Consider the following 19485-nt stretch of genomic DNA (forward strand, 5'->3'; position numbering starts at 1 on the left):
CTGCCCCTCCTTCATTGTGCGGTGACCCCGCCCACGTCGAGGCTCAGGATGATATCACTGGCCAAGCAAACCCCCACCATGAGGTGGCCACAGCTCTGGCCCAAGGTACGAGGTTGAAGGGGCGCTATTCACTGAAAGGTGCAATTTGAGCCTATCGTGTGCCATTTCCCACTCACTGAGGTGTCCCAATGCGTCGTATTCATGCCCACCTTAGCTATTTACAGTGGCCTAGCCTCTCACCGCACCACCTCAAGTCCCATTCCTTTGCAAGCTTTCTTGTAGGCCCCTTCCCTTGCCTGCCCCCCCTCGGTCCCACCTCCCGTACCTACGCCAACGCCGGTTCGCATGAGAGAGACGAAAGAGAGAGCCTACGTAGTAGGCAAGGCAAAACAGAGGCACTAATAATTGCAGCTCCATTCCCAACATTCTTCTTTTCCCTCTCCTACAACCTAGACAACTCCTCCTCAACATCATCAATACTCGAACTACACAGCATCATGGACGTCCAGACTGTCGAGTTCAAGCCTTTCCAGGACCAGAAGCCTGGCACGTACGTCATTCCACCCCTTAACCTAACAAAATAAACCCCTCGCTGTTATCGTCCCAAATCATGTCGAGGCCAACTTTTTGTTGCTACCCCGCCATAGCTGCCAATCGCGCGATGCACCCTCACCCAGCAACCCATCACTGACCAGCCATTCTGCAGTTCTGGTCTTCGCAAGAAGGTCACCGTCTTCCAGCAAGCTCACTACAGTGAGGCTTTCGTCACGAGCATTCTACTGTCCATCCCCGAGGGTGTCAAGGGTACATATCAATCCATCCTAGCTTCGTCCTTGGCAATCCCCCCCCAGGAAACTGACAGACCGCCTCTCTAGATTCTTTCCTCGTCATCGGTGGTGATGGTCGTTTCTGGAACCCCGAGGTTGTCCAATTGATTGCCAAGATTGGTGCCGCCTACGGTGTCAAGAAGCTGCTCATCGGCCAGGACGGCATTCTGTCCACTCCCGCTGCCAGCCATGTCATCCGCAAGCGCAAGGCCACTGGTGGTATCCTCCTGACTGCCAGCCACAACCCCGGCGGTAAGATATCCATGCGTGCTCCTGGTATTCTTCGCAAGCTAATCAATGAGCTCAATTCAGGCCCCAAGAACGATTTCGGTATCAAGTACAACCTGGCCAACGGTGGCCCCGCCCCCGAGTCCGTCACCAACAAGATCTACGAGGCCTCCAAGACCCTCACCTCTTACAAGATCGCCAACATCCCCGACGTCGACATCTCCACCATCGGCACCAAGACCTACGGCTCCCTCGAGGTCGAGGTCGTCGATAGCACTGTCGACTACATCGAGATGCTCAAGGACATCTTCGATTTCGACCTGATCAAGAAGTTCTTCCAGTCCAACCCCGACTTCAAGGTCCTCTTTGACGGCCTTCACGGTGTCACTGGTCCTTACGGAACCGCCATCTTCGAGAAGGAGCTCGGTCTCAAGGGCGCTACCCAGAACTGCGTCCCCAGCCCCGACTTCAACGGCGGCCACCCCGACCCCAACCTGACCTACGCCCACTCCCTCGTCGAGGTTGTTGACAAGAACAACATCCCCTTCGGTGCCGCCTCTGACGGCGATGGTGACCGTAACATGATCTACGGAGCCAACGCCTTCGTCTCCCCCGGCGACTCTCTGGCCATCATCGCCCACCACGCCAACCTCATCCCTTACTTCAAGAAGCAGGGTGTCTACGGTCTGGCCCGCTCCATGCCCACCTCCGGCGCCGTTGATCTGGTCGCTAAGAAGCAGGGGCTGAACTGCTACGAGGTCCCCACCGGCTGGAAGTTCTTCTGCGCCCTCTTCGATGCCGACAAGCTCTCCATCTGCGGTGAGGAGTCCTTCGGCACTGGCAGCAACCACATCCGTGAGAAGGATGGTCTCTGGGCCGTTGTCGCCTGGTTGAACATCATCGCTGGCATCGGCGAGCAGAACCCTGGCGTCACTCCCTCCATCAAGAAGATCCAGCAGGACTTCTGGACCGAGTACGGCCGTACCTTCTTCACCCGCTACGACTACGAGGATGTCGACAGCGAGGGTGCCAACAAGGTTGTTGGCGTCCTCAAGGACCTCGTCGCCGACTCCAACTTCATCGGCAGCAAGGTTGGAGGTAAGTTTACTTATAATACACCCCAAAACAGTTCTTGAACAACAAGCTAACTTTAGTAGACCGCACCGTCACTGGCGCTGGTAATTTCTCCTACACCGATCTTGACGGCTCTGTCTCCTCCAACCAGGGTCTGTACGCCACCTTCTCCTCGGGCAGCCGTATCATTGTCCGTCTCTCCGGCACTGGTTCTTCCGGCGCCACCATCCGTCTGTACCTCGAGCAGCACAGCTCCGACCCTAAGACGTACGACCTGGACGCCCAGGACTTCCTCAAGCCCGAGATCCAGATGGCCACCGAGCTTCTCAAGTTCAAGGAGTTCATTGGCCGTGACGAGCCCGATGTCAAGACCTAAGTGCATTTTTGCATGATTTGGATGCACTTGGACAAGAGGGGATACGGTGGAGTTTTTCAAAAAAGTAACGCTTCAGTTTAGAGAAGTAGAAGAAAGGCCAGCACCAACCAGGTATGCTGTGGACGATGTCACGATGGTACACGATTGCATAAATTGAATCAATTGACCTAATCACACAATAGTCTTTGTCATTACGTGACAATGCTTCCTCCCTTTTTCTCTGGGATGTTTTCAGCTTGTGAATCTGTGCGTGCGTAATCATCACTCTTGATCATAAAGGTCGTCAAGTCGTTAAAACAAAGGGAAGAAGAAAGAAAACCGCGTCGACAATTGACCAGTCTGGGCAACAAGATACCCCTCGTTCGGACAAAACATGAATCAATCTTCTCGGGGTATTTCCTCCGAGATACAAAAGCTCGTTTGACATTGGCCAAGACAGAGGAAACAAAACAGACGGCTGTAGGAATTCGAGAAAAGTATTAGTCGTTCTCGTCTTCGGGCTCATTAGAGTGGTTCTTCGTTGGGAAACAATTAGGGAAGAGAGAATTGGCGATTGAGATGCCAGACTGAGAGTAGGTGGATGTCTCTGCTCACCTACTCTTCGAGTCCCGCAAATTTGTCGAAATGTGCCCCGCAGAACGGTGAGTGGCAGCATTCTGGGGTGAAAGGTGACGGTGATGGGGCAGGGGACCCATCTTGGGCCGGAGTCGGAGTAGAGTGGATATACCCTTGCCTTGAGGAAGCTCGTCACCGGTTGTAAGTTATTTGGAGTCCTCAATGGTTTCCATACTGTCGGTAGATGCCTCGGAGGGGTCTGGCCGCGGCTGTAACTCTCTAATGAACTGCGACGCGCCCATCTCGGAGAAAAAGTCAATCTCAAAAGCGCCGGCCTTGCCTTTCCTCTGATGCTGCTGGTGGTACACCTCGCAAAAGACGTAAAGCTGGACGTCTTTGAGCCAGACGCGGTGGTCTGATTTACGTACGAGCCAGGTCGGAGAGGCGGATTGGTGGGTGACTGAGAGTATCGTGTCCGTTAGTAACGACTCACAGGCCTGAAAGCAGCGCGTGAGGAATGGGCGGGAATGAGGGTGAGGGAGATGGGTGATATGGAAGGCATACCAAAGGCGGTCCAGACTGGACACTGCTTGAGTTCACCATCCCACACTGAAGCTTGGAGACGAACGCCTCCGGTGGCAATGTCGCGGTAGACCATGAGCGAATGCTTGAAGCCATCGTCGTGTATTTGCCTGCGGCCGGAGTTGTGAGCTACGGTGCTAAATACGGAAGTGGCTGGGTGAATCACGCACGCTTGGAACGACCGTTCTTCTCCCAGTAGCTTGAACTCTCTTGGGTTCATTTGGCGTGTCAAGATATTCCGACCCTTGAGAGAGACGAATGTGCAATGGAATAAGACCAACTCTGGTATGGGTTAGTGGAATATCAGACGATAAAGTCAGACGAGGATTCACAAACCCTCCCAGGTTTTGAAGTAGAGAGATGCCCACAACTTCGGGCCCATTAGGGAGGCACTGTATCGGTCCAGTAGCAAGGCGCTGCCTTCTCGCCTTATGTAGAGTTCGTGAGTACCAAGTAGCGAGAACCACTGGCCGCCTTGGTGATATGTCCTAAGAAGGAAGTAGGGAGTCTGGTTGACATAATTTAGATAGGCCATCAGCGCAAGGCGATCTTCGTCAAATGGTCTTGGTTCTGGCGTCAGCAAGACTCTAGTCAGGACTAAGTTGCGATCATGTGTACCTTCTGAACAGCATCTTGACCTGTTTGGGAATGTTTAGTTGTCCCCACGTCTGGGAAGGGCCGTAAGCTATCGATGGCCTGACGTGCTTCAAAGCCGTTCGGGAGGTGAGCGGAAGCGAGAAGATCTGCTCTGCCCAGTGCAATGTCTTGGAGAAAAGAGCGCATCAGTCAAGCAGCCTACTTCCCATGGATACAGCACATACCGGATCTTGGACCATTGGTCGGAGCATAGTCTCTGGTCGAAGAACAGGTCCGATTTGGGTTGTTGGCGAAGCTTCATAGTATTTGTCAGTCAACCTGCTGCTGCTTAGGCTCTGAAGGGACCTACGGAGTCCTCTTGCTTCTCTCAACTTGATTATTCTAGTCCGAAGCGTCTCAAGGCCGTTCAGGTCGAAGAGTGTCGACCTATGTAGCTGTTAGTACGCCATCCCAAAATCGAAGGAGAGTTGCTAGCGCGCCTCATGAGAAGGTGTCGCAGGGACTCTAAAAAGGAGTTGTATAGCATGAACCGCTGAGGTAATGGCAGGCCACTGGCCTCCTGCGTCATTTTGTGATACATCTTTCGCCACCGCATGTCCTTGCTCACGGTCCGATCTTCGTAAAATTTGTTGATGTCGCGGAGTGACCTTTGATAACATGGAAGAACAACGTCGAGATAGTTGAGCAAAATTGGCACTCTGGTGAAATGCATTTGCGATCGATCCGCCAAGTCTCTCAACTTCCTTCCAGATCTCCGTATCTCGTCAACGAGACTAGTAATGGTCCCCCCATATGCCTCGGGTAAAGCCATGCGGAGCCCTTCCAGGCTCACCGATATAATGTCGGCGCGCTCAGCTTCGAGACAGCAGCCTTGAAGCAGGCGGTAGTCGATTCTCTGAAGACTTTGCTCCATTTTTCCGAGCTACACTGACGGATCAAGCCGAACTGGCGATGTCTGCGTCTCAGGATTTCATCGTCCAACGTGCCAAACCAAATCGCTAGAGTCGTCGGGTTCCCACGGTGCCCTCACCTCCTCAATCCTAGAGAATCTCGATATGTAGTCCTTGACCTTGCAGGGGATATGTTGAACTCCGGTGACCGGGTTAAAAAAGATCGAGACCGTTGCGAATGCCTCATACGGCTTTCGACGATATATCAACCAATATTGACCGCAGTCACTTGTGCCGATAAGAGAGAGGGAGAAGGAGATGGCTTCCTTCGTGGGCTCGGCATGATCACCTTAGGTATGCAGCGGTAACGTGGTCGCTACACCCGCGGCCACTTACTGGACGGGAAGCGGCTGCAACAGCGATTTGGAGCTGCAGGTCTCGATTTTGACGGCCAGCCCGGAAACACACGCCACCACCCCGCCAGACTTCAAATCCAACGATCCAGGTCGCTGTGTTGGCAGCACACGCCCAGACACCAGATGCTCGCTTGTGACGTGTCCAAGTTTCGATGCTTTTGTGCACTGATCGGCTTTAATACCGAGGAGGACGAGAACGTGTGCAATTGGTTGGACAGCAGCTGTGTTATTGTCCTTTCTTCATGGAGGTAGGTTCAGTCTGGCCTTGGTAGCTCTCTCCAGCAAAGCGCAACGCTCGTCAGCAAGAGGTACACATCAGTCGTATCGACCCTCGAACTACCAAGTGAAATGAACGATCCCTTTCACGACAGGTTCAGGCCGAACGATGCAATCTGGTCGATTCTAACCATCACTTTCCAGGAAATCGCAATGAGGGCCGCGGCGTATTGGAGAAGAGGAGCGTATGTAGGTCAGATTGCTGTCAGAGAAGAGAGTGTGGGTTCAATACATATTGACCCGGCCACCGACTAGCCAGAGCATGCCACGACTGCTGAGGATGGCCCCATGGGCATGTATGCTTCCCTCTGCATGCATTAGGAACTCTCGACTTGGATCAACGGACGAATGAGGCCGGGCCGGGGCCGGTGGGGTGGAGGTCCAGGTTGTGAGCACTTGCATAAGTAATGCAGACGAAGTCTCCTCACAAGTCTTCCCATCACAGGCCCCGGGATCTAAGAGAATACTGGCGTCGAGATACGGAATGCGACGACTGGATGACCTTTCCGGCAATGCAAGCGTACGAAGTACACAGTCGAGGCAATTGATCGAGCGCGTAGTGTAGCTAAGTCATCTGGGAGAAGTCTCCCGGAATGCTTAATCGGACTACTTTGATGAACGGGACACGTCTGACGCTTGAACAGACAAGACCGGGATAGGTACACAGGATGCCGGGTGATGATGATAGCGAACGAAATGTGCAAAGAGGCATACCGAGGCAATAGGACTGACGGGTGTCAGCAATGTAGAAACTTGCAAAGCGATGTGATGCATACAAAATTTGAGTAGACCTTCCGCTTCGCCGAGCCATATGCTTAGCCAAGATTAATCTTCGGCGCATACATCTGCGGTGCGTGAGATGGCGGCTGAATATGGACGCGATCACTTCGTCTCTGCACAATGTAGGCAGGCTGTAAAGGCCCCGGGCGATGGGTTAAGTAGTTGTACCTGATGGACAGGATAAGATGACGACCCAAGTCCGAGAGATCCTGGGACGAGCAGCTGCAGAACATTCGACGGTTCATCCCATGCGACGAAGGGCCACTGGACCGGTATGCGACTTGTTGTTACATGATATTGGTGTTCGATGGGCTCATCTGGCTACCAAGGCAAGGGATCCATGGTGGGCATCGATGTAGTCGCTTGTCCTTCACTGCGGCCCGTGATGATGAGAGTAGCTGTCCTTGATTTCTGGAACGGTGAAAAGGCATACTTTTGTGCCAATGTACGGACGAGCAGTGAATAGCAGCGGTGCAGGCAAGGCCGGCAGAGTATGGTGGATGAGTAAAGACGTTACTTTCAGCGTTGGCATTCGAGGTTCAAAAGGCTGGCGCTCGAAGTCTTTGCTGCAAGCATGGGCAGGCTCCTTTTATGAATTTCTAGCACCGCAAACACGTTCGGGGCGGAAGAGAGAAGCAGCCTTGTTTCATCCTGCTGAGGCATCCGGCTTCAACTTCCTAGGCCCGCACCTGCAAGCCGTGTCTGATCATCGGGAAGGAAACAATGGTCTTGCTTGACGGATAGGAGGAGGTGCTGAGACCGGGAAATCCTTCTGTGTGAAATGGAGTCGGTGATTGGAGGCAAACAACTCGAGGCAAGGGTATGTCCCCAGCACGGGATACGTACCCCTTCACTTGCCAGAATGAAATGGAAATATTTCCTCGCGCTTGAGTCCGATGTTCTGCCGTAGCCCATTTCCCCCGGTTCACCGAGTCACCTCCAATCGCATTCCAGGAAGCGGCTTCAGCTCTGAAGGGAAAGGTCTCGAAGGCCACGGGCCACTCAAGCTGGTCATCCTTTGGCCGTTGCGTGTGAATGATCCTCAACCGGCTTCAGGCAATCTGCATTAGTGGAATATGGCGATCTAGTCGCTGTGCCTTACCAGTTCCATGACACGACGGGGTCACAATCATATGTAGAGACCCTTGAGTGGCTGGACAAAAATAAGGCCCCATCAACCCAGATCCCTGGACCCGGGAAAGGACCCTTGAGGACAAGGGCCGATACAGCAAAGCGCCATGATTGGCGCATCTTTCGTCCTTCCACTACATCTTCACGATAGACATTCACTCACACAATGCTGGGACGGGTAGGTAGTTATGTATGTTTGTCAATGTGTGAGCCGTCATGTCATTGTGTCCCAATCGTGGACAGTTTCGTTCCGCGACCGACAGCATGACCAGCTCTGCTATTGACGCGGGGCGGCGTGAGAGCTTCGCCTGCCTCATATCGCCCTTCCTGCCGATCCTGAATAACTGAGAAAAGCAACCCATTTCAATACCATCATACACCGCCGAGCCCAAAGTTACAAGGAAAGTCCGAAAGATGTGCGCAAAAACTAAACTCGACGCCACCCGTTCGGACCGAGAAGCAGCAGAATTACAACAATCAAGAGGACTCATCCTCCTCTTGTTCGGCCTTTAGAGGGACTAATTAGCTTCAGCACAACACGGCCGGAGGGAGGGAGATGGGGGTTTCTTACGTTGTATGCCTGCTTCTCATCCTCGTAGCGCTTCTTGTCGGTGGCAGCCTTGGCCTCATAGGGACCGCGCTGCTTCTCGTTGAGGGCCTTCCAGCGCTCACCGAGGAGCTTGCCGACCTGGCCGAAGGAGATACCGGGGTTCTCCTCACGGACGTTCTCGCGCTGCTCGTTGGCGAAGAACATGTATGCGGAAAGGCCACGCTTGGGGGCGTTGGGGTCTAAACGACATGTTAGCTGTCTGATGGCGAGGTGACCAGCCTGGACAGGCGCTGCGCAAAAGCGGGCAAACTGCGAATAGGAAGCGTGGCCCAGAAGACTCTTGTCAAGAGTCCCTTTAGGTTCAACCTCTGCAGTTCAAACTTGCTCGCCAACGCAGCGTCCTGGGACAAGGTCGGGATCAACGTAGCAACATACCCTTCTTCGCGCGCTTCTTGGTGTCCTTAGCGGCACCTCGCTTGGTTGCGGCCTTAGGCATTTTGGGTATCTGGAGTAAGATGTTAGTCCAAATGCTTCCTTGTCAGGATGAATGAATGTAATGGTGTGAAGAGCGAAGGGTCAAGAATGTGGTGAAATCGGCGCTACATCACTGCGTGACGGCGAACCCGCCGCGCCGTGGTGTGGAAAAGCCAAGGTGTAAGAGGACCGCAGCAAAGCGGGAGCCAGGGTGTGTAGGTGGTTGAGTCGCAAGTGCAATTGCACTCCGCAACGCGAAGTAATTGCGATTTGAAGCTCTAAGTCGTCCAAGAGAGATTGTAAAGCATACCTGGAGAGGGTTTTTGAGAGGTAGAAAAAGAGGTGTTGATGTAGTGATCTGGACGCGTCAAGCTCTTGTTAGCTGGAGAGCTCTCTGGTTGAAGCTGGATGATGGACGAGCGTGTAAGAGACGAAGAGGTGCACGCCAAAGTTCGAAGCTCAGCAACGGATCGCACCCACGATATCGACTTGTAAAAAAGCGATTTCTGAGTTGCAAATCGAGGCAGAGTGATCGAAATTGTAGCGACCGTGAAATAGGAGAGGATGATGTTGCGCGTGTATATTGCGGTGGTTGCTGGTGCAAGTGGGCAATAGTATATGGGCAGCAGGTACTCACGGGGTTGAGTGCTCAAAAAGCAGTAAAGTGTGGTATTGTGAGAGTGCGGATTGTAAGAGAGGAGGATTTGGGTGGGAGATTTGTATGGGAGAAGAAGAGGGAGGGAAATGTATGGGGGGAGGGCCAAGCAGCCTTTTTACTATGGGGGGAGTGATTGTGCGGGAGCAACGCGCCTGGGACCTGGGTGCACTTGTTTTTGCTGGGAAGTCTGGGACGGGGCCAGGACTGAGTGCGACTGGGCGAGTTGACTGGGGGTGTACTTCGTACCGTGTGGAAGACCGAGTGAGAGACTGGGAGACTGAGAAGGGAAGGGGGGTCACCTTGGACGGGCTTTCCTCCTCTTTCTCCTTGGATCACTCCAGGTCACTTTTTTTTTGGTCTGCGCAGGTGCGGACGCTTGTCACTTTGCTTTCCCTTCCGTCGCTTTCTCGCCTGTGCCTGGGCTTGCTGCTGCGCGCTGAATGGCTAAGGAGGGGAAGGGTGTCTGGGTAGGCTGGGCAGGTATCCGTACCAAACCAGGCGACGGGCCAAAAAAAAAAAAAAAGGTCTGCGCACTGGCATTGGCAACACTTGTCGCTGGGTGGTAACTGGCCTGGCACTGGGCACACTAGGCACCCGCACACCAGGCGAAGGGCAAAAAAGAGGAGAGAGGCAAGAGAGGGGGAAGGCGCAATGGGAGGGAAAGGGTGTGGGCGCGCCTTCCCTCCCTGACAGTCGACGTGTGCCCCTTCCTTCCTCTTGCCTTTGCTACAGACTCCAGCTTGACCCTTCTTTCCCCATCCTTCTCCTCCCACCATCCCCCCCCTCCTACATGGAAGTCCAAGTCCTCCTAGTCACAGTCCGCGCCCACCCACAAGGTAAAGGTACGGTGTAGGTACCTTGCACCATAGACTCCCGTGCAAAGTACCTCACGTTCCTTTGACGCCTTCCGCCTACCCCCTTCCTGCTCGTCGCATCTGCCAGGGGACAACGACTACACACCTTGAAGCGGCCAGCTACGGATACATTCTCACAAGTATCCCAGTACCTTGGTCAGTACGGAAAGATACCTCCCTACCTTACGGATACCTCACCTTAGGATGCAAGTGCGTCCGCACGCAACCAATTCACTTGGTCATTCAATTCCACGGTAATAGATCAAGCTGCGGAACCAGACCAGACCAAGTCAGGCGTGGACAATGCGCGACCAGAAGTTACGAATGCGCCGGCAATGCGATGGAGAAGGAAGGAGCGATATCATCAAGCAACAACTTACTTGCAAGGCAGGCAGGCAGGCGCCAATGGCCTTAGCTTCTTCAGGTGTATGCGTACAGGTGGTTGTAGCCGTGGCCAAAACCGTACCTGGCCAGGTAACGGAAGCAGGGAAAAGAAGCATGATCTGGCTCATCCATGTGGTTCCTGCCCTCCTGTGCTCTTCTCTTGCCTTCCGTCGTTTTGTTCCGTCGGGACTGGTCTGCTTGTCGCCCGCTTCCCATCCATCTCGTCACTCCTTCCTCGGACAGTCCTTGCTCGTGGTGGTGCCGCTGCTATTATTGTGCGGTACTGTACAGGTACAATGCGCACGCAAAACTCCGCACCGAAGTACTGTGCTTCTGCTTTGTACCTTGACTTGATTTCTTGTTTTCGTACTGTATACCTTACAGTTGTCGCACCTTCCGTCTCCGCTTCGTACAGTCTACGGTTACGTGCCGGGCTTTTTGCCAATGTCTGAGGTGAGGTGCGGTTGAGTCTTGCTCCTGAGCCCTGCCTCGTCTTCCAGTCTTCTTTTTGAAGCATCTCGTGCTTTCCGTCTACCTACCCCACCTTCACTTCCTCCTGTCACCATCCACACGGACCATCTCCTGCCCATCGACCAGCTCCAGTCCAAGACTCCCGTCTAAGTTGCAACTCCCACTCCCAATCCCTTCCCCTCCGCTTCTGGCTGCTGATGTTCCTGGCACTGAGAGACCGAGTATTGGCTCGTCATGCCCTTCGTGCTTCACCATTTCTACGAATCCCAGGTCACCATCCACATACACCACCATACCATCGACAAGTAGGTATCATCTGGACCCACGACTGCTTTCTTCCATCTTCAACACCAGTCCTCGCCCATTCATTTGGGGATAGTTCTGCGCATGCACCATTAGCCTGACATACCCTGCTACTTATACCGTCCCTCATAGTTCATACGACAGCGATGCGATATCACTAGGCATTGACAGCATAAGGGACGTCTGACGACCTTGTGGATTTGTACAGTCGTTGCAGTGGCACACCTGCTTTGTCCGTCTGCACTTGGCCTGGACCACGCAGTTCTCCGTCATCTTCATGAGCGCTAAGATACTTACGATACTCCCTACCGCCTGTAGGCTAGCAAGGGCCCGTTCGCTAGACATGCCGTAGGTACATCGGTCAGACATTGAAGACCGACAGCGCCATACGGGGAAGACGGAAGTCCAGTAGCCAGCGTTGCCTCGACATCTTCAATTCAAGGTAGTTGCGGATACCTATTCCATACACCTTGGCTGCTCTTCAATCAGGTAGTCGTCCTTTCTCGGTACAGCATGTTGGGTGGTCGATCACAACAGTCGAAGCTTCTTCTCCCATACTCTCCGCAGAATTCGATATCTGCACGACCTGAATTAGGTCTACTGTGAGACGACATCAATTCCCACGCCATCAAAGCAAACCTTCGCCATGGCAGACAACCTATACTTCGGACACACTAACATGCCCATCACTTGCACTTTGCTGGGGCTGTGGGTGTTAGTGACCTCATGCTCGCGACGTTGTCTCCTTAGCGTCTTCCGCTGACAAGCCTTCGCAACTTTCGGCTGTTTACCAAGACAACAAGGCTCGGCCGGCTGAATTATGAATGTTGGGAAACCGATGGAGCACATTTGGTGTGGAGGATTCAATGTTTGGAGAATGGGGGAACAAGCTGACTTACACGTTCACACACTGTGTAAGTGATTCTGCTTCCTGGACGTTGCTGCGCAATTTCATCCACACTAAAACACCACTCGACACACTTTGCGGCATTCCCCCTCTTCAAAGTGGCTTGTCCTATCAACACCCAAGGACATCGCCTCCAAAGAGGACCAAAGTCTACAGGTACCGTCGGCTCAGAGTTCTCGACAAACGCTCCGTGTCCGGCTCGCCCTGGGTTGCTGGTCCACGTGGTTAGACGAGATACATACGGCAGACCCAATGGTGGTTTTTCATATGCGGCACAGATTGCCACACCATTTAGCTGAGTTCCGGCGCGAAGTCACCAGCTCGGCGCGACTTGGAGAGCTCTTGAGCCCAAGGGAAGCTTACAGCAACACGCTTCTTGTAGACAACTCGCTATTGAGGTATCCACGCAGGAGTCGTCCTCGTCCACGAAACTGAGGCAGGAACATGCACTTTCGGCTGGTGTGCACAGAGGCGTATACTCAGCATCGGCTGACGAGGCGTGACGTGAAGCAGCAGCACCTCACGCCGTTGCTCAGGGAGATGTGACATTGGAACGACCGGAAGTCATGATGACTGATGGGGATCGCATTCAAGCTGGCCGAAACGGAATCTAGGTACTTGATTCATGCATACGCCCCATGTACTGTCATACGAGATTGCCTTGTACCACTACTTAGCCCAAAGTACCTCAAACGCGGTCCACCAAGTCCGGAATCAGCTTGGGCGATTGCGCCCAATCACCCCTCACGGGCAGCTCACGGTACACTTGGGACCTCCCCACCCCTCGCCTCTGTCGTCGAATTCTACGTCCGCTTTCCGTTGTGTCTATTGTTGGACACCCGGAGAACAGTCTGCTCTCTGCAGCGAAGGTAGTACCTAACAATATCCGCAAATGGCGTAGACTGTGTATGTTGCTCCTCATCTCGAGGTGATCGACTGAGAGCTGAGCCAGTACGGAGAAATACTCAGCGATCAGCTTTGTCACTGGGTCCTACGCTCATATCAAGGCTACGATAGCCGGTTTGCTCAACTATGATACCTACCAGCAAGCTTCACCACATGAAATAGCGGAGAATGAGCCGCGTTACTATTTGCGGAGCTTGACGATTGCACGGCGACCGAAGACCGACGGCGAGCGGCGTGTCTATCTCGTCTCTGTTCTACATCTTCTAACACCGACACACCACGAAGCGGGCAGCAGTCAGGCGGTGCAACGCTCCCGGCGTCAAAGAAGGGTGGAATACTTCGTCATGCGCACAATGTGTGCGGGCGTCTCGTGTACCTTGAGGCATAAGACTGGGTAATGCCTGCAACGACAATCGAGACGGTCCCCCGCTCCAATGCACCCAACGCGCAACCAAGACGCCCAATGCAGGTCTCCTCTGCAAATTGGCAAGCCGGCAGCGAGTTTTGCCCATGGGCCAGACGAGCCGTGTCTGCCCAGCGCTCCAGTAGGAGGGCGTTGCCGCACCATTTCACCATTCCAGTCAGGGCCGCCGGGCCCAGCCATTTTGCTTTTGCCCGCTTGTTCCCTGTTTGGCTGGGCTGGCACTGGGAAGGCGGTGGTAATGGGCTGGCGAACAAAGTGCGCAAAGTACCGACGACTTGCAGCGGATACACGGAGCCAGGCAATTTCGCTGGTCTGGTTGCCTTTGCTTTGCTGGTACTGTGCTGTACCTGATGGTCCCCCGGCAAAAATTTGGCCCTCCCTGACCGAAGACTCCCACTTTCTCACTCAATCACTCTCTCCCACACACCACACACACCCCCTCCCAAGCCAAACACTCTTGCTGCTCACGCCTAGGACCTGCACGCGAGAGGTACATGGAGAGTCGGGGACTGAGGTGTAGTGCAGACTGTGTAGTTCAACGCGAGCCCATGCTCCACTCCTCCTGGGCCTCCTGGCTGATCTGTCGCAGCAGACACAGAGCTTGACTGACGGGGAGTGCAAAGCTCCCCCCTACTTTCAGTCCAATTTTCCCTCCTTCTCTCCTCTTCTTGAGGGACTTTGAGAAACATTGATTATCTAATCCAGAAAGGCATGAGTCATCCACTGTCAGGGCATAAAATGGACACGCGAAACGCGTTGTATAGCTCAACGCGCAAGTTATTCAACGTGCAGGACCTCTTGAAGAATCTTGACATTTTATGCGTGAAAGTCACCATAAACGAGGAAAATGAGCACATTGCAACGACTCTAGGCCCCCGTCACCCTTCTCAACTCCTCTCCAAAGTATTGAAACGCGTTTCATCAAACAAATGTCAATCTTTTGATATCTCAGAGTTTCTACCGATACGGATACAGAGAGCAGCTGATGGAGCTCAAGCATTGGCCAAAGAAGCAGATTTCGGAGCCAAGCTCACCCACGTGATTCGACTTTCCCGTGGTCATAGCGTCCGACTTGCGCTAAGCCCTGTCCAGTTTCGTGAGCCTTTGTGAGTGGTGAAAATCGTGTGGAGGCGGCAGGGGCCGAAGGTGAGCTTGGAAATCAAAAGTGCCCTCATGTGCCGATGCCGTGCTGTGCTATAAGGAACAGTAACTCGATCTTGCGCAGGGCAGGGCGAGCACCGTGATCTGGCAAGGCCATCCGTCTGCCCAGCCAACCCGAGCCGCTGTCACGACTTGACTGAGCCTATGAGGGCCCGTACCTGCATACGTCCGGCGTAGGGCTGGTTGAAGCGAATATTTCGAGGTACTGAGGACTTGGTTTCGGTCCACTCCATTTGAAGAATCCCCATAATCGTCGTTAGTACGCCGTTGTAATCGGCACCATCTGAGAGCCTTGATTCCTAATATCATGTGGCCAGGGTCAGATAGGCCCATGAGTGCTCCCTATGGACATGTCCATACCTGAACCATAGGCATCTGCCCGGAGCTTCTCGTGGTATCAAGTGCGTTTACCTGCCCTGCCCCTTGTGCATCGTGGCCACCTCTCGCCTCCAAGTCTAGCAAGTCTTCATTATTCGTCATCTTCGGGGTCTAACACCACGTCCTGCAGCGCTTCGTCTCTGGACCAGTCCACGCCGCTGCCGACGACAACAGCGCTAGCCGTGCCTTTCATGACTTTCCACCGCTGTCTGCTCGCCTTCAAATCGGCCTGGAGTCTGGCCATCTCCGCCTGTACGGCGGGGTCGTCGGCCTCGCCCGCTCTTCTCTTTTCCGCGTCCTTGGTGAGCTTGAGGATCTCGGCCGTGAGCTCGACGTTTTTCCGGCCGACTCGCAGACTCTCGGCTTCCACCTCGGTCAGCTGATTGACAAGGCTGCGGATATCGTTTGATTTGTTGGCGAGGGCGACGGAGACATTGTCGCGGGAGTGGATGTGTGGTAGGAGGTCACTGTTTCGTGTTAGGATTCAAATGCCAAATTCATAGGTAGATTCATCAAGGAAGTAATTATGGGAATCTTGCGAGCGTCGAGTTGATAATGAGCTTACGTTTCAATGGGCGTTGACTGTGTACTCCCATGAACGGCTTTAAGCATGGGGTTGGCAGTCATGACGCTGTCTGTAATGTTGTTCCGTAGAAGCCATCCCGCACGCGCCGTTGACGCGTCCTGCTGGGCCTTTCTAACGTTTTCTTCTGTGCTTGGCGTTGTTGAGTCTATTCTTGCCTGTCAGCAATGTGCACTTGATACTGTCGATGGTCTTGAGACGGGATGTGTACCTGAGACATGGCTCTTTTGCGCCTTCACCAAGGCGACCTTGATCTCGAGGTCGCGAAGTTCATCGTAAAGAGCTAGGACGCGCTGCTCGTCCTTTGAAAGGAGCAGAGCGGACACTTCGTCGGCTTTGTTTGCTTTCGAGATGCTTCGATTAGGTGGCTCATCCATGATCGAAAGTGGCTTCTACCTACCATCAGATGGCAGAATTGTATGGGATGAATGATTCCCGTATCCGAAATGTCACCGCCCCGCCTTCCGGACGCGACGCGCGACTCTCACTCAAAATCGCATTCAAACCCCCCGAACTCACGGAAATCCGGCGGGCCTTGGGTTTCGGATCCGGACAGTGGAGCAGGGCAGGAGCTGAGAATGGAAAGACGGGGAAGGTTGTGGCGGTTGTGGCGGCTGTGCCTGCCATTGTCAGCCCCATCCTGGCAGCCGTTATCTTATCAGTGGCTGATGCCCCAGGAGTATCCAATCAAATGACTCGAGACATCACGAGGCGGCGTCACGCTATGCCTCCCAAAGGTTTTTAGCGGGTTTGCAGCCTGCACGAGCTCCGGAGGGCGCCTCAGCGGTCACGTCTTGGAACCTGGCGAACGAACCCTTTGCGCTTTTGCATCAACCACTGTTGGTGCATACCTCTGTCTTTCTCCCCGATCCTTCGCCAACGACGACGACGTCGAGACTACGATCCAAACGACAACCGCGAGTGTTGTGCGCGCATCATACGATTTACCAGGCGACGGACAGCCTTTGTCGACTCTACTACATAGCTACGCCGAACCTCCAAACTACTGTTGCGAAGACCGGACCGCAGGCTAGCTGTCGCAGCTCTTCTCGTCTTCGGAGATGTTCCGGGGATGGCGACGCAGGTGTTGATAGCCCATACGGGCCAGCGCCTGCAGGTGGACACGACACAGTTTTCTGCGTATGTCAGGTTCTTGCCTCTCGTGAGACCGGGAGAAGCAGACTGACAGTTTCATTCGCAGGCTCGATGACCTCAAAGCCTGGATCGCAAGGCAGACGTCGATTCCGGCGCACCAGGTTGTTGCTTTGACTGCCCAAGGTCGGAGTGTCAAGCTTCAGACTCTTCACCAAGAGGTATGATGCCCTTCTATCTACTGGTAGGGGAGGGGGACGGGTTTGCTGACATTTGGGGCGCAGACAGAGATCTACATTTACGACATTCGAATATCGCAACCGAACTCCCCCAACGCCGCCTCGTCCCCAAAGTCCGAGCTCCCACTTCCGAAGCGCTACACTGTCCCGAACGCCCCCAACTACATCGGCAATATTCGTGTTCTATCAGAATGGCAGGCCCTCTACAAGGAGCGCCAGGCATGGGCCCGTGGCATCGTCGACGACTCGGCACGTATGGCGGCCGAGATTCAGGAGATGTATAGCGAAATGGACGTCATGGTCAAATGCCTCGATGCGGCCGTGGCCAATCTGGAGATTAGTGTGAAACAGATTGAACCCAAGTACGCCGAGCTCAAGAAATGGGTGGAGCCTGCGCTGGGCGAGTACGACCAGCTCGCCGAGAACTGGGAGAACTATCTCACCGTGGCACGCAGTGTGCCCATCTCTGCTGCCATGGTGCGCTTCATGACCTCCAGAGACCTCAAGAAGAAACCGACCACGCTGGAAGACCTGATTGACAACGACACTGCAAAGAAGTCTGGACGGTTGGCGCCGACGTCCTTGAAGAAGTTCACGACCAAGGCGACGGATCTGGAGAAGGCTGCGAGCAAGATGTATGGCGGACTTGAGCAGCTGATAGGAGACTTTGACAACCTCGTTGGTCGCTCAGCGCTGTCGCATAGTGGCGAGGCGGAGGAGTTGCTCCAGGATGTCGAAGCCGTGGCCAAGAAGATCGAGACTGATTACAACATCGTCTTGGAGTACCAGGATACGCAGCCCAACGTCCTTCAAGCCTCGCGGACGGCGGAGAACCACACGTCACGCCTCATTCCAAGCTTGAAGAAACGTTCCGCGGAGATGGATGATATGCTGCTCTACGTCACGCAGGCGCGGAACACGATATCGGCCGATTCAGTTAGTTTTATGCGCAACATCACCGAGATCACCACATTACACAGCAGCGTTAAAAATCAGATTAATGTCTTGAACCAAGCCGAGGACGACATGACGACTTTTGACTATCTGCGTCTCATCCACCAGCTCCCATACATGTACGCCTCTTTCGTCTCCGAAGCCGTTCGTCGCCGGGAGTGGTCCGACAAGATCAAGACGGATTCGTCGACACTGGCCAACGAGATGGCGCTGTTCCAGGATGAAGAGTCAAAGAGACGGAGGAAATGGCACAAGATGGTTGGCAGCATGTACGGATCGGACAAGACCGAAGCAAACGTACTTGGGCTGGAGGTCAACTTGCTCGGCGAAGAGGAAATCTGGCCCAGCATGGTCAAGCGCGATCTGGAGGAGTTCCTGGAGCACCTTCAGAAGCAACAAGCCGAAGTGGATATTATCGAGGATGTGATGAAGCTTGTGAATGAGTTGAGCAGCCCCACGAAGCAGCAGTCGAAGAGGTTGAAGGCCTTCAAGAATGGTAGTGTCCACGAAGCCGCCCTTGGACGAAGTGGCTTGATGATCCGTGGAGATGACGAGTTGCTGCGCAGCCTCCAAGACGACAAGTCCAAGCTCGAGAATAAGCTCAAGACGGCGGAGAGCCGTGTGCGAAGATTGGAGGACTTGCTCCATAGGCAAAGCGCGGCATCTCGGCCCGGTATCGGTGGCTTGTTCGGACACGAGAGGAATGGGTCGACCAACTCGATCAAGTCGACAACAACTGTAGAAGACCATCGCCGCTCTACAGGAAACTCTGAAGCGCTTATGCAAAGAATACAGCAGCTCGAAGGTGAGCTGAATACTCGTCGAGCATCTGATCAATCAGAGGCTCTAGCGAAGAGAGTGCAGCAATTGGAGAGCGAGTTGGAAAAGCGTCAGTCATCCGACGATACCGAGGTCCAGCAAAGAATACAGCATCTCGAAAGGGAGCTCAATGCCGAGAAGGAGAAATCGGCGGCGTTCGAAAATGACCTCAGCGTCCGGGCTACCGCGCACGACGACGTCAAAGACCGGATGGAGGAGGCCAACTCTACTAAGAAGGAGCTTCTTGAGAACATGGAGGCTCTGCAGCGGGAGTTCGTCGAAGAGCGGAAGTCATTGGAGAACGAGATCAAGGGACTCAAGGCCCGCATTGAAGACACCGAAGATGAGATTGAGAACTTTGGCGAGTCGAGAGAAAACGAGAAGGCTACCTACATTGAGCGAATGCATGAGCTGGAGGCCGAGGTTGAGAAGCTACAGAAGGAGCAAAAGGACGAGGCCCTCAAGGCTCAAGGCCAAGTCGATTTCCTGCGCAACGAGGCACGACTCCAAAGGGAACAGAACGAGTCTCTCGATAAGCAACTGCAGACCGCCAATGATGATGCGAAGAAACTGGCCAAGGTTCTGGGCGTCACACA

General features: G+C 53.9%; 4 protein-coding genes across 4 annotated transcripts; 1 reads left to right on the plus strand and 3 right to left on the minus strand.

Annotated features, from left to right (window-relative positions):
- Positions 1-497: 497 nt before the first annotated feature.
- Positions 498-2505, plus strand: BDP55DRAFT_696993 (phosphoglucomutase/phosphomannomutase; the record flags this gene model as incomplete). The annotated part of the gene is made up of 5 exons (XM_060577632.1): positions 498-550; positions 707-804; positions 876-1079; positions 1140-2153; positions 2213-2505. The coding sequence occupies 5 exons, from the start codon at positions 498-500 to the stop codon at positions 2503-2505; spliced, it is 1662 nt and encodes a 553-aa protein (XP_060425206.1).
- A 761-nt stretch (positions 2506-3266) lies between these two features.
- Positions 3267-5152, minus strand: BDP55DRAFT_696994 (uncharacterized protein; the record flags this gene model as incomplete). Its single annotated transcript, XM_060577633.1, has 8 exons — positions 3267-3520; positions 3625-3752; positions 3813-3924; positions 3979-4205; positions 4261-4406; positions 4464-4534; positions 4589-4665; positions 4719-5152. The coding sequence occupies 8 exons, from the start codon at positions 5150-5152 to the stop codon at positions 3267-3269; spliced, it is 1449 nt and encodes a 482-aa protein (XP_060425207.1).
- Positions 5153-8209: 3057 nt separating this feature from the next.
- Positions 8210-8778, minus strand: BDP55DRAFT_696995 (high mobility group box domain-containing protein; the record flags this gene model as incomplete). The annotated part of the gene is made up of 3 exons (XM_060577634.1): positions 8210-8239; positions 8304-8521; positions 8718-8778. 3 exons carry the CDS (start codon positions 8776-8778, stop codon positions 8210-8212), a joined length of 309 nt encoding a protein of 102 aa, XP_060425208.1.
- Positions 8779-15293: 6515 nt separating this feature from the next.
- On the minus strand, positions 15294-16162 carry BDP55DRAFT_560953 (centromere protein H (CENP-H)-domain-containing protein; the record flags this gene model as incomplete). The annotated part of the gene is made up of 3 exons (XM_060570036.1): positions 15294-15669; positions 15768-15933; positions 15997-16162. 3 exons carry the CDS (start codon positions 16160-16162, stop codon positions 15294-15296), a joined length of 708 nt encoding a protein of 235 aa, XP_060425209.1.
- Between the last annotated feature and the right edge of the window lie 3323 nt (positions 16163-19485).

The sequence above is a fragment of the Colletotrichum godetiae genome (genome assembly GCF_030913485.1).
Source record: "Colletotrichum godetiae strain CBS 193.32 chromosome Unknown BDP55scaffold_49, whole genome shotgun sequence".
Classification (NCBI taxonomy): Eukaryota; Fungi; Ascomycota; class Sordariomycetes; order Glomerellales; family Glomerellaceae; genus Colletotrichum; species Colletotrichum godetiae.